General features: G+C 41.4%; 1 protein-coding gene across 2 annotated transcripts in view; it reads left to right on the top strand.

Annotated features, from left to right (window-relative positions):
- vill (villin-like) overlaps positions 1-16,002 on the top strand; it is a 41,993-nt gene that overhangs the window by 10,640 nt on the left and 15,351 nt on the right. Inside the window, exons 1-3 of one of the 2 annotated variants that reach the window (XM_033993885.3) lie at positions 4,410-4,547; positions 14,395-14,480; positions 15,365-15,439. In XM_033993885.3, the coding sequence (XP_033849776.1) occupies positions 14,409-14,480; positions 15,365-15,439 (147 nt within the window). In that variant the 5' untranslated portion in view covers positions 4,410-4,547; positions 14,395-14,408. Of the gene's footprint in view, positions 1-4,409; positions 4,548-14,394; positions 14,481-15,364; positions 15,440-16,002 lie in introns of those variants that run through there. The other variant, XM_033993886.3, reaches the window with a different exon arrangement.

Below are 16,002 nucleotides of genomic sequence, written 5' to 3' on the forward strand. Positions count from 1 at the left end.
TCGCTATTATCTTAATTATCCTAACTTTTTTGCCTTCGAGGCTAGTACGAGGGACATCTTCATGGAAGGTTTTGGGGTACTATTCAGCACAAACATTTGCAGTTATAATCTGTGTGCATGATTCATCCTGTAGTTTAGACGGAAGCTGCTGGATGTGCTGTGAGCACCAAAATAAACTACAGCAAATTAACATGCCTGTATTTCTGATTTAAAAATATTAATAACCAAAAAACGGTTTCCTATGTGAGACAATTTCTGCAAATGTCTGCAGAATTGTGAATTCTGTAATCATTTCTGAGATCACAGAATTGGGAATCCTGGTAGGGTTAGTGATTAAACCTGCTCGTTTATGATTAAAAAATAGTGTAGTGTTGGATATAAGGATGTACGCAAAATAAAATAAAGTAGGTGAGTAGAAAACGTTCTTATTACGTACTGTTTCATACATGCTAACATTCGGACAACTAAATATAGTTCAATATTGAACACTGTTTCTTCCATAGTTACACAATACCCTTTGGATGGTCCAGTTTAATTGGCCTGCGCTGCTGGGGGCTATGGCTTTTACATAATGACTCATGATGTTTCTAGTGTAACCCTGTAACATATACAATAACATTACAGTGCATCTTATAGAAGCCTCTCTTTGGAGACTGTGTTCCGGTTTATGGTGTGGAAGTGCCCAGGTTTAGTTCTCCCAGTCTCCCTATGATAATGATGGACAGTGAGGAAGCTTCTCAGGAATGCGCTGAGGATGGTGTTTCTGGAAGGAGTTAATCCTGTTCAATGCAATGGGGCTTTCACCCTCCCAGGGAATATTCAGCCTTTTACTACAGTACAATTATCAGCCGAAGGGAGATTACATTCATTTTAATGTTAGCACTTCCAGGGCTGGGATCATCAGCGGCTGTCTGGGGTTCCCTAGTATTGAAGCTTGTTATAGTTTGAAATCCATTTATGAATTGTATTGTTGTAATGGATTTGAGATGCCCAGTACGAAGATCTCTCCAGGCACGCCTCTGTTCCAATGTGAAGCCCAGTGGCTCTCTTCACACAAGAAATAAACAAATCGCTTTCAAAATTCAGAAAGCCATCTTAAAAGATCAGCAGGCCTTATTGTTACAACCAGGCCATTTTATATTAACAACAATTGTTGTAAAAGTAAACAGTCTTGGCCACTTGGCCATAGCAAGGTGACAGATGCGGTTCTAGTCTGAATTTTTGCTTTCCAGTTTTGTTTTTCACTGCTCAGTAGATATAACATTGCCTAGTGGGGGCCCCTATGGTCCTGGTTGCTGGCCTCTCAAACCAGCTCTGCTCGCTGTGTCATTGTATACAGAGGGTTATTATTGTTCTATTGGTTTGTTTGTGCTCTGTCTCCTAGCTACAGTAGTTGAGAGCCTGTTATATGCATGAAGAGATTTTCCATCAATGTCCAGTTTTTCATTTTCTTTCTTCAAATTGAGGCTGAATTGAGAAAAAACACTCAGCCATTGAGGGTTAACAGGGTGTCCTGTTGAAAGGAAGTACTTAACTGTTTGGTGCCATGTGGAGAAAGGGAGGTGCAATAACTCCCTGCTCCCTGCACTCACACTGTAATACTGGAGGTCCTGACACGCCCTGCCAGCCTGTTCAATAACTCCCTGCTCCCTGCACTCACACTGTAATACTGGAGGTCCTGACACGCCCTGCCAGCCTGTTCAATAACTCCCTGCTCCCTGCGCTCACACTGTAATACTGGAGGTCCTGACACACCCTGCCAGCCTGTTCAATAACTCCCTGCTCCCTGCGCTCACACTGTAATACTGGAGGTCCTGACACGCCCTGCCAGCCTGTTCAATAACTCCCTGCTCCCTGCGCTCACACTGTAATACTGGAGGTCCTGACACACCCTGCCAGCCTGTTCAATAACTCCCTGCTCCCTGCGCTCACACTGTAATACTGGAGGTCCTGACACGCCCTGCCAGCCTGTTCAATAACTCCCTGCTCCCTGCGCTCACACTGTAATACTGGAGGTCCTGACACACCCTGCCAGCCTGTTCAGTAACTCCCTGCTCCCTGCGCTCACACTGTAATACTGGAGGTCCTGACACACCCTGCCAGCCTGTTCAGTAACTCCCTGCTCCCTGCACTCACACTGTAATACTGGAGGTCCTGACACGCCCTGCCAGCCTGTTCAATAACTCCCTGCTCCCTGCACTCACACTGTAATACTGGAGGTCCTGACACGCCCTGCCAGCCTGTTCAATAACTCCCTGCTCCCTGCACTCACACTGTAATACTGGAGGTCCTGACACGCCCTGCCAGCCTGTTCAATAACTCCCTGCTCCCTGCGCTCACACTGTAATACTGGAGGTCCTAACACACCCTGCCAGCCTGTTCAGTAACTCCCTGCTCCCTGCGCTCACACTGTAATACTGGAGGTCCTGACACGCCCTGCCAGCCTGTTCAGTAACTCCCTGCTCCCTGCACTCACACTGTAATACTGGAGGTCCTGACACACCCTGCCAGCCTGTTCAGTAACTCCCTGCTCCCTGCACTCACACTGTAATACTGGAGGTCCTGACACGCCCTGCCAGCCTGTTCAATAACTCCCTGCTCCCTGCACTCACGCTGTAATACTGGAGGTCCTGACACGCCCTGCCAGCCTGTTCAGTAACTCCCTGCTCCCTGCACTCACACTGTAATACTGGAGGTCCTGACACACCCTGCCAGCCTGTTCAGTAACTCCCTGCTCCCTGCACTCACACTGTAATACTGGAGGTCCTGACACACCCTGCCAGCCTGTTCAGTAACTCCCTGCTCCCTGCACTCACACTGTAATACTGGAGGTCCTGACACACCCTGCCAGCTTGTTTGAGTGACACTATTCAGATTGCACAATACATGCTGCACACTGGACTTGTTGTTCAAGCTCAGTATTTCATTGTATTATTGTGGTTAGTGTTCCTACAGCTGTGGCGCTAGAACACCTCGGGATCGAAACACATCATGACAATGACAAGCTTCAAACTGTACCCACTTCATGACAATGGCAAACCGCAGTCACTTTCCGTTTTGCCTCAGGGGTGTTGGGTGCCTGATTGACTCCCCTCAAGCTTTTGTCTTCTGTTTTTAGCAGGGAATGGAAACAATAAGTAGTTATGAATTTATTTGTTTGCTAATTGTATGTGAAACCTCAATTGATTTAATTTCTTAACACAATCAGGCTATACCAGCACTAAATATCAACCCTGTTTTTTTGCATTCATAATATCACTTCAAGACTGAATTAGAAATCCAATTGGATTTAGTAAAAACCTGTTTTGCTTCCAAGTAGATTCCTTTTGCATTATATTCCAGTCTTGGATGAATTCCCTTTGTATCATTCATTCAAATAATCATTTTCGGCATCTATTTGGAATTCAATTTAAATTCAAAAACGAACGTAATCCTCTGGTAAATGTGTTCTGAATGAAACCAGACAGGACAGACACACATATACTAATATATAATGTGGATGAGATTTATGTTGCTAGCATTAGAATGGAGAGTCATTAGTTCCAGTTGCTGTGCAGGGTGTTGTGATGGACGACGCCCAGGATAGCCTTCCTGTATTACACTATTAACAGCTGTTACCATGGTGAAGCCAGCAAGGCAGGGCTATAAGCATGGTATCCAAGACTGTGCCTATTCTCTTTCCTTCTTTCTTCCAATTGTATTTGAAATGAATCCTGTGCTGATCATTCAGAAGAGATTAGATTAAAGGATTCAGTCTGGTGGCTCATCTTAACTTGTGATTTCAGTGTTGGATTTTTATTTTAAACTCATTCTGAGAAATCACAGACAGGCAAGGCGCACTGTATCAAATGATTATACCTTATATTTTATTAGGAGCCAGTTTAGTTTTGTACCACACTGAAAAGGAGGAGCGGTTCAACAGCATACCTATTTTCTTTTTCTGATTTCTAGCCTTCTACCATTTTGCAATATAACACTATTGCCATATAAAAAGACACAGCATCTTTGTAATATTCCAAATCACTATATGCTCTCCATACACTCACACTCATACTCGCTCGCACTCACACAGATGCACGCACTCAGACAATACACAGACACACACTGACACACATATACGCACACACGCGCAAGCACACGTGGACACAGACACAGGCATGCTCAAGCACGCACACACACACGCACACAGAGGACAAGTTTGACTCGTGCCCATCATTAATCTCACTACCTGCAACACTGAAGAACAATGGCTTTTTAAAAAGAAATAAAGTGAAGCAGTGAAAGAGCCCTGCCTGCCTGTGCCAATGCTGTCTCGGGAGCAGGTGTGTTTGAGAACAGTCGTCACTCAGGTGAGTGGAGTGGGTGTGTCACACAAGGTAGAAGGGGCCAGCTCAGTGCAAACACACACTCTGAGAGAGAGAGAGAGAGAGAGAGAGAGATATAAACAGGCTGTGTACCACACCCTCACACGCACATACACACAGGCTCAGAGGAAAGGAACTTCAGGGCAGCTCAACTCACAGCACCATTTCATCAGGTTGTACCCGGTAAGACTTCTCTTTTCTTTCCTTGCCTGTAGAATCTTTTTTCCAGCTCATTATCTGACAGAGATATCTGCGGTAAAGAGAGTTATTTCTTCAGATATTGAGGAGGGCTTAGGGTTAGGGGTATGATTCAAGTTTTGGGGAAGGGAGGGGGTTAGGTATGTAGCTACTGTTTTGGGTGTGCCAAGCAGTTTTCCAAAGCACATAAGGTTTGTTTTTTCTTGAGCTGGTTTTTATGTTCTAGTGTACTAATTGTTTTTCGTAATTTTGAGATTTGTATACTTTTAAGAGAAGGGTGTTCCACTCCAGGTTTAAATGATAGATTGAAATAGTGCAGAGTCTGGATCGAGGTTCGCTTTAACAATTTAGAACATGGTTTGCAGCACAGACTAGGTCTAGTGGAAGGACCCGCTTTGGACAGGCCTGTTTGAAGATGTGCTGTAAACACTTTGCTTTTAAAATGTTTCAGTTTAGCAGTGACTGGTTCACGCGGCACCAGAATGCTTGTTGAGATCTGTGGTAAATGTTTAAAGACCTGAAATAGAAAGGGTGGAGTGAGGCAAAGAGGCTGAGTCGTGGCTGACTGTGTCTGGAAACAATATTTAAATAGGATGTAGAAGTTAATAATTAACTAGGACGGCAAGGAGTCTTCTGACTAGTACTATGAAAAGCACTGATGTTTTAATAATGTAATTCACCACACATAGTCATAAACAAAATTGTATTACTTGTATTGTAACACTTGAAATGTTTTTGCTTACGATTGTAAGTCGCCCTGGATAAGGGCGTCTGCTAAGAAATAAATAATAATAAATAAATAATAAACAAAAAAAAAAAAATCACTGTTCTGAGCTATGTTGAAAAGCAAGTATTGTATATAATTACAAAGCAAGTGTACTGATTTCGTGCTGATAAACATGTACAACTGTTTGTTTTTACTGTCTTTCAAAGGTGTCAACATTAGAAGTCTGTGTCCTTCTACATTATCATTTCATAGAAATATAATATTGTAGAACTCTTGAAAGAGCGACAGTGGCACTGCCTGCAGTGAGATACAGTTTGTTTTTAAAAACTGTGGAAACAGTAAAAGACTCTTGAATTTGATCCCAAGGGAGTTTCCTCTTTCTGGAAGTTTTATGTATTCATTTGTTATGTACAGTAGCCTGGATGCACACTTCTCTTTGTAGAAATATGATCATTAAAAAGAGAGTATTAAAGCGTTTTTAAAATATGCTGTTGATGTGAAGCGGACCTTATCCCTGACTGCTTTATAGCAATTGCATGCCCTGTAACTCTCTTCTCTCTCCTGAGCACTTGGGGTGAGTTTGGCTAATAATGAATTACATTCCGCTGGCACTGTGAACTCAACACTAGATCTGCCACACATTACTACCCTAGTGATTTTCTCTTGTGTTCCTGGCTGCCTGTTGAGGTCTGTGTGCACTGGGTTACTGCCTGGAGTGCTGGGAGCCCGTAGCCGCTGTGTGGGCTTTGGAATTCCCTGCTCAGCTGCAGCTGGGATGTTTATTCTGTTCACTTTTTTAAAACTCGGCTCAAGACTAGTTGCTTGTTTGACACGGCCTTTGCCCTGCAGTGGCTTTATTTGTGACAGGCCTCCATGAGGTTGTGCACAGTGGTGCAGTGGAGCTGGAATGCTGTTCTGGTATTTATTTTCTATAGACAACATTGGTGTAGTCGAGTCGGAACTCGCATAATAGACAAGCTAAGTCACATGACTCACATCTCCCGCAGAGCTGTCTGATTCAGTCAGTAGTCCTCTTGATGCAATGAAAGAGCATGAGGAACTTCATCTGTTACGATCTACTTCTTTAGAAGGCTAACAATGCTGACGAAAACGACAGACACAGTGCATTACCTATTATGTGTTACTAGAAGTTCAGTATACAAATATTTTTATAATGGTTCTTGTTTAAGAAAATCAACATGTTGGTGGCATTTCAGTACCTTTTAGATTCAGGACTACACCAGTGGTTGTACATGAAGGGTGCCGGTAGAAGAATTGATTGTACTTTAGAATGAAAAGTGTGTCAACGGTTAAAAAAGTTGCTTTACCAGCAAACCCCCTAAAAGCACAAAGCAGCGTATTTAAAAATAATGTTGCAAGAGGCCACCTTGCACAAAATGGAGTCTGCGCCCCTGCAACCGTGACTGTTGTTAGTGGTGATTCACCTTGCTGGTGGGATCCTGGATTGCTAACCCTTAAGAACATAAGAACATAAGAAAGTTTACAAACGAGAGGAGGCCATTCAGCCCATCTTGTTCGTTTGGTTGTTAGTAGCTTATTGATCCCAGAATCTCATCAAGCAGCTTCTTGAAGGATCCCAGGGTGTCAGCTTCAACAACATTACTGGGGAGTTGGTTCCAGACCCTCACAATTCTCTGTGTAAAAAAGTGCCTCCTATTTTCTGTTCTGAATGCCCCTTTATCTAATTTCCATTTGTGACCACACTGTCACATGCTGGACATCATCTCCAGTAAACCGCTGTAGTAAACTTGCTTTAGAGAATTATTCAACCTCCTGCTGCCACTGGTGTTGATTCGAATCTACAAGAAGACTCGTCTGCATCATTCACATTGTATTGTACAGTCCAGTATCTGTTTTAATGGATCATTAGCCAGGTGCTGGCCCCAGCTCATGTATCTGAATCGGCAAACACTTCCATATGGGCAGTCTGTGGAGGTAAAAATCAAACCCCAGCGTGAGTGTAACCAAACAGACCAGCATGTTGTCTTTCTCAAGTCATGTTATTTACCTCCACAAGCATAGCAACTGTTGTCAAGGCACCCGGGAAATGGGAGTGATCTTCTTGGTCTCTGAAGCGTAATGCAGTGGTACAGAAGGAGGGGGTAAGTGAACAGAGCAGGGAGCTGGAATGGAAATGCTTCATGAGCTCTTGGAGCGGGGCCTAGTAGGATTCAGGTTTGCCAGCTTGCGCCTGTAAGGTTAAAGCTGGGTGGGTGCAATCGTGCAAACATGATTCTCTTATTATCATGTTGCACTCTGAGGCTCTGTATTTTTAATGCCACTACAGTATGTGATATGAGTTCAAATCTGAATGCAAATATTTTGCAAATCAACAAATAAAAACCTCCTGATCCCACTATAAAGTCACCTTGTTTTCAGATTCCTCTACCAGAAAACTGCCACCGCTTTTAACCCCCACACTTGCAGAACCTGAATACTGCACTGCTTTCAACCCCCACACTGGTTGAACCTGAAAGCCAGGATATGGAGCTGGGGTTTGGTGTGTCTGTGTGGGGGTGGGATTAGGATAGTCTGGGGCCATGGCAGCTTCTCTTAGTAACAGGGCTTGATGCTAGATCTTCATTGAGATTGATATTATAGACAAGGGTCTCCTATAAGCCAGGTGTCCTTCGCAGTATCAATTGAGATTGATATTATAGTTTGTTTACGAGGCACACCCTGTTGGTATACATATATTTTGCTTATAACAAAGTTCTCTATTTAAACTGGTGGCCACACCCTGACTAACTGCTCCACACATCACATGATCTGATTATGTTCCTCTCTGCTTTTAGACTCATGAATGAAATAGAGATGGCCAGTATTAACAATGCCAGACCTACAGGACACCCAGTGTAACAAAACAGAAAGAATCTGGAATTGTACAGCTGTTTACTGGAGCTCAATACAGACAGAATCTGGAATAGTACAGCTGTTTACTGGAGCTCAATACAGACAGAATCTGGAATAGTACAGCTGTTTACTGGAGCTCAATACAGACAGAATCTGGAATAGTACAGCTGTTTACGGGGCTCAATAATAATCTATTACCACCTAACAGAATGAATGATGAACGTGAAGCCATGTGACAGGCATTCCCTTCAGCACGTGATGATGCACATTATTCTTTTAGTCTGAAAAAGGTATACTGTAAATCTCCAGCAGGAGTTAGTTAATAAGCAACATGATTGAGTAATGTGCTGTGATGTAGCAGTAGCTATAATAATGACATTAGTCAGTAGAATGTATCCGTCCCTTCATGTTAATGGGTATCTAATACACCCTGTACACCCTTCCCTTGGACACAGCCCATAACGCAAACCTCCGCACCCCGTATCACCAGTTTGGTATTCATAACCGCACCCCCTTTACAAATATGAGTCACATTGAGTTAATCATAGGGTTACCAGATGACTCCGTGTACCCCAGGACAGTAAGCTTTGACAAAAGTTTCCACTAGAAGTCTTTCTCAGCGTCTCCACTGGTGCAATCCATGTTATTAGCGGCCCCAGTCTATTGACATGGATTGCAGTGTGGAGTAGTGGTTAGGGCTCTGGACTCTTGACCAGAGGGTTGTGGGTTCAATCCCCAGTGGGGACACTGCTGTTGTACCCTTGAGCAAGGTACTTTACCTAGATTGCTCCAGTAAAAACCCAACTGTATAAATGGGTAATTGTATGTAAAAATAATGTGAAATAATGTATAATGTGATATGTTGTAACAATTGAAAGTCGCCCTGGATAAGGGCGTCTGCTAAGAAATATAATAATAATAATAATAATAATAATAATATTGTAGCAGGCTCTTTTGCATTGCGGTAAGCCTCCGCCCTGGTTTTGTACTGACAATTTAACTTTGACGATTGCCTTTCAAACCATGGATCTGTCTATTTGAGGCCCTGTAGCTGTTTGTCCTCCAGACCCAACTAACAATCACTGAATGCCATCTGCATGGAGCTCTCCACGCTGTGTACACATTCATACTGGTCTCTGTGACGTGTACAAAGTGCTAATGGACATGGGTTACTTCAGAGATTAAAATGTTTGCAGTTGTAATTAGTGGTCTAATCCAATATCTTATCTTGACATGCAGTGTAGTTTTAAAAAGGGCAGTGCGGTCAGTAGCTTCTAACTATTGTAGTGCTTGCTGATCTTCTGGATGATTACACCAGGTTTTTAAATGTGCTAAATTGCAACTTTCACTAAACTTTAACAAGACTTGACAGAACTGCATGTTTCAGAGACTATAAACTAAACTATATGAATAAATAAAACCCCACATACTGTAGAACAACATGCAGTCTGGATCATGCAGCCTGACTTCCACTGGAATGCTATATGAATGTTGATGGAGTGGACTGTGGTTAGGATGGGAATAGAATAGATTAACCCATTGAGTCCTCCTGGTTCATGGAATATCTACAATACTGCATGAGTGTTCATATGGAGTGGACTGTGGTTAGGATGGGAATAGAATATCTAGTGTTCATGCTGTATCCTCTTTAAATACATTGTTCTACAGAATTTTCATTTTTGTAATTAAATGTGGCCAGAAGGCAAATGTACGCAAAGTGTGTGAAACGACAACAGTTCCGTGACTATCCTGCTGGAATGTGGTTTTACAAACATGCACACAATTACCTTCATCTAAACACAGACACTCTGGCCACCAGCATTTCAAGCCACAGTGCACAATTCCAGTACCTATAATTATTAATATTCCAGTAATTATTGTAGTAATTCCTAGTTATTTAATCAGAGGCTGTAATCCCCAAATTCACAACATCGAGAATGTAATCGGCTCTTTCTATTACTGTTTTAATCTAGCGACAGCTAACAAGACGTCAGATTCCACGTACTTCTTTAATTGCTCTGAGCACACTATTAAACTCAGGGGAGACGTTTAAGGAGGACAGAGATGTTTTAAACTCCTGTAGTGGATTGTTTGTGCACTGGGCTTGCAACGTATTCAGACAACTTTTAATAATCAATTAAATCACACAGACTCATTCAATTTGAAGTTTTAAGGAATCAAAGCAGTATTAGTACTCCTTCGGTTTATTAAATGCTTAAAAATGGATCGAGTTATTGCAGGCCACTTTGGTCCATCCCTGCTAATAGGCAATCTGGGCGTTTCCAGTGCCTTTACAGGTTTAACAGTATGGTTATCATATGCTTAGCCCTTAGGCTAACCATGCAAAAAGCTAAGACGCCCACCACTAAATCTTAAAACATACAATATATCACTCTCCAAAGCTAAAATATAATTCCTATACCTTATAAGGAGGCTGTGTGGTCCAGTGGTTTAAGGAAAGGGCTTGTAACCAGGAGGTCCCCGGTTCAAATCCCACCTCAGCCACTGACTCATTGTGTGACCCTGAGTAAGTCACTTAACCTCCTTGTTCTCCATCTTTCAGGTGAGACATAATTGTAAGTGACTCTGCAGCTGATGCATAGTTCACACACCCTAGTCTCTGTAAGTCTCCTTGGATAAAGGCGTCTGCTAAATAAACAGATAATAATAATTATAGCAATGCATCAATTTAAATGATATACATTAAAAATTGTTCTTACTTTCCACTATATGGAAGTGTAGTTGAGCTGTCTTCAAAGGCAGACTTCTGAATATGACCAAACAGCAACCAGCTTTTTCAGAGATCTTCAGAGCATGGACCACACAACCTGTAGTTAGCAATTCGAGTGATGCTTGACTGAAGTCTTACTACAGTTTTTATAGAACTTTTGCTCCATTTAATATGTCAGAAGTCTTAATTGAATCATAACATTTACTCTGTTTTGACAGCTCCTATCTTTAAGTGAACAATATATCTAAAAAGTACTGGTGACTCATTTCCTAAAATTAATTAGACATTATCTCATGTTCCTCATGTTCCACCCCTCCTTCCTCTAAAAACTAGGTGAACTGGAGTTCACATTGTCCTTGCTACCTAATATTTTACAAGTATATGTGTATATATATAGTAGAGAGAGGTTTTTAAATATATAACACCTACTCTGTTTAATTATTCCAACCTGGGTTTAAAATATATTTCCCTCTCTCTGATTCTAAAAATCCCCTGTGCAAGCAGGTTTCAGACACACTGTTTACCTGCCAAGGTTAGTTTTTTAATTAATATGAAACTCTACTGTAAGCGCTTTTCCAAATTAACCACATGAAGTCATGTTTTGGCCAGATTCAAGAGATGGCTCGGACCGGTGTCTCTACAGATAAGTGGTCCACATCTCAATTTATACATAGCAAAAACCTTGAACTGAGGACAGCTTGACCAGCAAATCCCACTTCTGAATGCCAGAATTCATTTTTTCTGTCTTTGCCATGCCTGGCACCGCTTTGCTATAAGCAGGTAAAGCAAGGTTACCAATTAAATTATATTTCTTCAGTAAATCTACTGTATATTAAAGTTATTAAATCCAGTCTGCAGTATATTGTCTTATTTTCAAAGAGTATGTTATTCTTATAGAGGCTCTGTGTTTAGTTTAAACCCTGTTTCTAAACTGGAGTTATTTTTTTTGTTAGTGTCCAGTTGCCTTGCTCATGCAATACTTTCTGTTCGTATTACAGCTTATACATAGTAAATTTACTGACAAAAAGCTTGTAGCTTTATGCATGTGCCCAAGTTAATAAACTAGGTTACAGCTTTTTATTAAATTGTTTCACTTTTAAACTTAACAGTTTCCCTGTAATAAATACTTTTGTTCTCTATCGCAGCAAAACTTAAATAAATGCAACGCTGTGGCTTTTTTAGTTTCAAATATAATCCTGTGAAAAGCATTGCTTTTTCTTTTCCAATACCACAAACATCATCCCAATTAAAATCGCTACCTTCCTGATAAGAATGCATACTGTAGACAACTTTTCAAATTGAATTAATGAAATGCTTGCTTCTGCCTTTTCTCACAAAGCAATAAGCCTTTTGGCACCGGTAGCTCTCAGTTAATGAGAGTTTAGCTGATTTCACAGGTATTTATTTCTGGTCCGTGCGACCCCAACCCAGCTCCTTCTTTACTCAGATTTAAAAGATCAGCCTGTTTTCCAGTAGCTGTGACAGTCTTGGGTCAGTTTCTGCTCTCAGTGAGTCAGTTTAAAAGCCTGATACCTGCAAAAAACTTCAATCTTGTTAGCTGGGCTCCCATCTCTACATTCTCATTCCCATCATCAGTGGGAAGACTTCAAAGAAATTAAGCTGTTTCTATCAAAGAGCCATCCATCTCTGCCGCATACACCTTTCACTCAAAAAAGGTGATCACACCTTGTACAAGGGAAGACAGGTTTTAGGGTAACTCGTGACATAACCTTACTTTAAAGGGGTGCATAATACCATCTAATTGAGTGGTTCCGAACCCTGGTCCTGGGGACCCCCTGTGTCTTCTGGTTTTCATTCCAACTGAGCTCTCAATTACTGAACGAGACCCTTCATTGAACTGACAACTTGCTTAATTAGACATTTGCCTAATTGTTTTCAGCTCTTAAACAGTTGCAGATTTCAAGTTACTTATAAAATGTTACAGCTAACTAGAAATAGTACAAGGGAAGACAGGTTTCAGGGTCCCTGAATAACTGCTGCACCTCATAGGAAAGTATTTCAATGCCATGTACTTGTACACAGATATGTTTTTATTATTATTATTTTGTTTATTTAGCAGACACCTTAATCCAAGGCGATTTACAGAGACTAGGGTGTGTGAACTACGTATCAGCTGCAGAGTCACTTACAATTATGTCTCACACGAAAGACGGAGCACAAGGAGGTTAAGTGACTTGCTCAGGGTCATACAATGAGTTAGTGGCTGAGGTGGGATTTGAACCGAGGACCTCCTGGTTACAAGCCCTTTTCTTAAACCACTGGACCACACAGCCTCCTATTTTTAGGTAGATGCACAGAGCAAGCACTAGTAACTTGAAGAGAAGGTCATTCTGGGCACTACGGTACTGTATCCCCAAAGGGAATTATTAGTTTTTGGCCAGTGTAAATGATTGCAGGACAGGCAGCTTCAATTTGTGACAATGGTCAAAGATTAAGTGCCTCATCGCATTGGGGAGGTACTGTAGGGAGCTCAACTGCTTCCCATGGTGTTCAGCTAGAACACATTTTTTGTTGTTTTTGTTTCATTCGTGTCTTTGATCCCAGATTTAAAAAGCCCCTTGACAAGGAAACAAAATATGAATGGTTGCTGTCTTGCTGCGTTACTGCGTTTTATGACCTCCATTCTGGTTGAATCCATTGTATTATTGTATAAAAATGGCACCTGTTCTTTGTTTTCACGGTAAGAAAAGTTTTCAGTTTACATGGCAGTGGTTTGTACTTTCAGTTTACATGGACAGTGGCTTGTATTTTCAGTTTATGTGGACAGTGGCTTGTATTTTCAGTTTATGTGGACAGTGGCTTGTATTTTCAGTTTATGTGGACAGTGGCTTGTATTTTCAGTTTATGTGGACAGTGGCTTGTATTTTCAGTTTACGTGGACAGTGGCTTGTATTTACAGTTTACGTGGACAGTGGCTTGTATTTTCAGTTTACGTGGACAGTGGCTTGTATTTTCAGTTTATGTGGACAGTGGCTTGTATTTACAGTTTACGTGGACAGTGGTTTGTATTTTCAGTTTACGTGGACAGTGGCTTGTATTTTCAGTTTATGTGGACAGTGGTTTGTATTTTCAGTTTACGTGGACAGTGGCTTGTATTTACAGTTTACGTGGACAGTGGTTTGTATTTTCAGTTTACGTGGCAGTGGTTTGCAGGTGTTTCACAAATTCAATCGAATCCGAGATGTCATTCCTCTACCAAGAGAAGATATATATTAATTGCACAACACATGTTATTTGAAACGGAAACAGTGATCCTCTGCTTTAGAAAGCACATCTGTTTTGCGGGGTCCAAATAGCCCACAGTAAAATGCTGAACCCCACAACTGTAAATTCGGTCACATGTAACCCAACAAAAATGTAAAGTACTATATTTATTCTAATTGCATTGGTGAAAGTGAGAATGCAATGGGTGTGTACCCATGTCTTCCAAGTTTTATAACATTTGGCAATTAAAATGTACTGTGAAATTTGTTTTTCAGTGTAACCTACCAGAATGTCGGAAGCAGTGCCAGCGGCCTTCAGAAGCATCGCCCAGAAACCTGGGCTGCAGATCTGGACCATTGAGGTGAGTGAACAAGCTCTGGCTCTGGGTCTTCAGTCAGAACACCGGGGAGGGGAGGTTGTTGAGCCGGGATACTACCAAAAGTTACATGAAGGGTATTCTGTAGTGTGTGTTGAAATATAGAGTATAATATATTATACAGTCTGTGGTGCTGCTAGTGTATTAGGCTGAGGTTGGGTCCCATTACCTGAGTCACAGGTAGTGAACACAGACTGGTTATTACAGTGCCATTATCTCATCTGTTTAGATTGCTCTTAAGTTACTGGCCGGACAAGCACTCATTTTAATAACAACCACTGCACTGAACTCCTCGGTAAATAGCCTTGCGTGGCTCTGTTTGAAAAGCGTAGGAGCAGGACAGAATAACATGCTTTGCAAGATGAAGTCAGAGCTCTGTAACATGAAACACAAGCACTTAGTTCACATCCACTGAAAGAGATGAACTGAGATGTGAACTTACAGCCTCTCCTCTACTGAATGATGGAGAATGCTGCTTGTTTGCTCTGATAAAAACACAGAACTGATTGCTTGAAAATGTTGGGAATGGAAACCCTAGACCAAGAGTGGCCAAAGTTAGCCTTTCCAGTCCTGGTCTTTGTTCCAACCCTTTTCTAAATGGTTTAATTATTATTATTATTATTATTATTATTATTATTATTATTATTATTATTATTTATTTCTGTAATTGAACCAATTACAAACTTCCAGAAGTAGTTAATCATATAATGTTACCTATTAAACCTGGAGAGGAATGGCCCTCCAGGCCTGTGGTTGGACAGCCCTTCCCTAGACCCTTAGAACCAACAAGAGGCATTCTGAGATTGCATTGTCAATTGCATTAATCTGACAGCCTCTGCTTCTCTAATCTAAATCTCTTTCTGAAACAGAAAATGAAAATGGCCCCAGTCCCCGCACAAGCCTATGGGAATTTCTTTGAAGGAGACTGCTACATTGTTCTATGTGTAAGTACAGTTTATAATGAGTAGCTGCCTACCTGGTAGCTGAACCCGTGCCTAGACATGTTGCACAGTGAAGTAGCGCAGGTGTGCTCAGTACAGCTGTCCTTCACTTGTGTATTGAGCAACTCAAAACATGTTTAAATATTTGTTTTGCAATATTTACAGTTCTTGAGTAATTATTATTTTGATATTTACAAAAGAGAACCATGTGAAACTGAAAGGTACATAGTATTGTATTTATTAGTATTATTTATGATGCTTTTCATGCCCCCCCCCCCCCCCCCCCCAAAAAAAAAAGAATGTTTCACTTTCTACCACCGTGATATCAAATGAAAACTATAATACAACAATCATTTCAATCTCAGGGTAAAAAATCCCACAATAATTGTGCCTGAAATAGTTTCTGGAAACAAGTTTCTCCAGCTGGAATATAGGTTTCTGTCTCCATGTTTCTGGAATCACTGTTGCTTGTTTGTGTGTGTGTGTGTGTGTGTGTGTGTGTGTGTGTGTGATGGCAGAGCTCCTCTCGGCTCTCTCTGTCTCCTTGTTTCTGGAATCCATGTTGC

The sequence above is a fragment of the Acipenser ruthenus genome, chromosome 3, assembly GCF_902713425.1.
Source record: "Acipenser ruthenus chromosome 3, fAciRut3.2 maternal haplotype, whole genome shotgun sequence".
NCBI classification, from domain to species: domain Eukaryota; kingdom Metazoa; phylum Chordata; class Actinopteri; order Acipenseriformes; family Acipenseridae; genus Acipenser; species Acipenser ruthenus.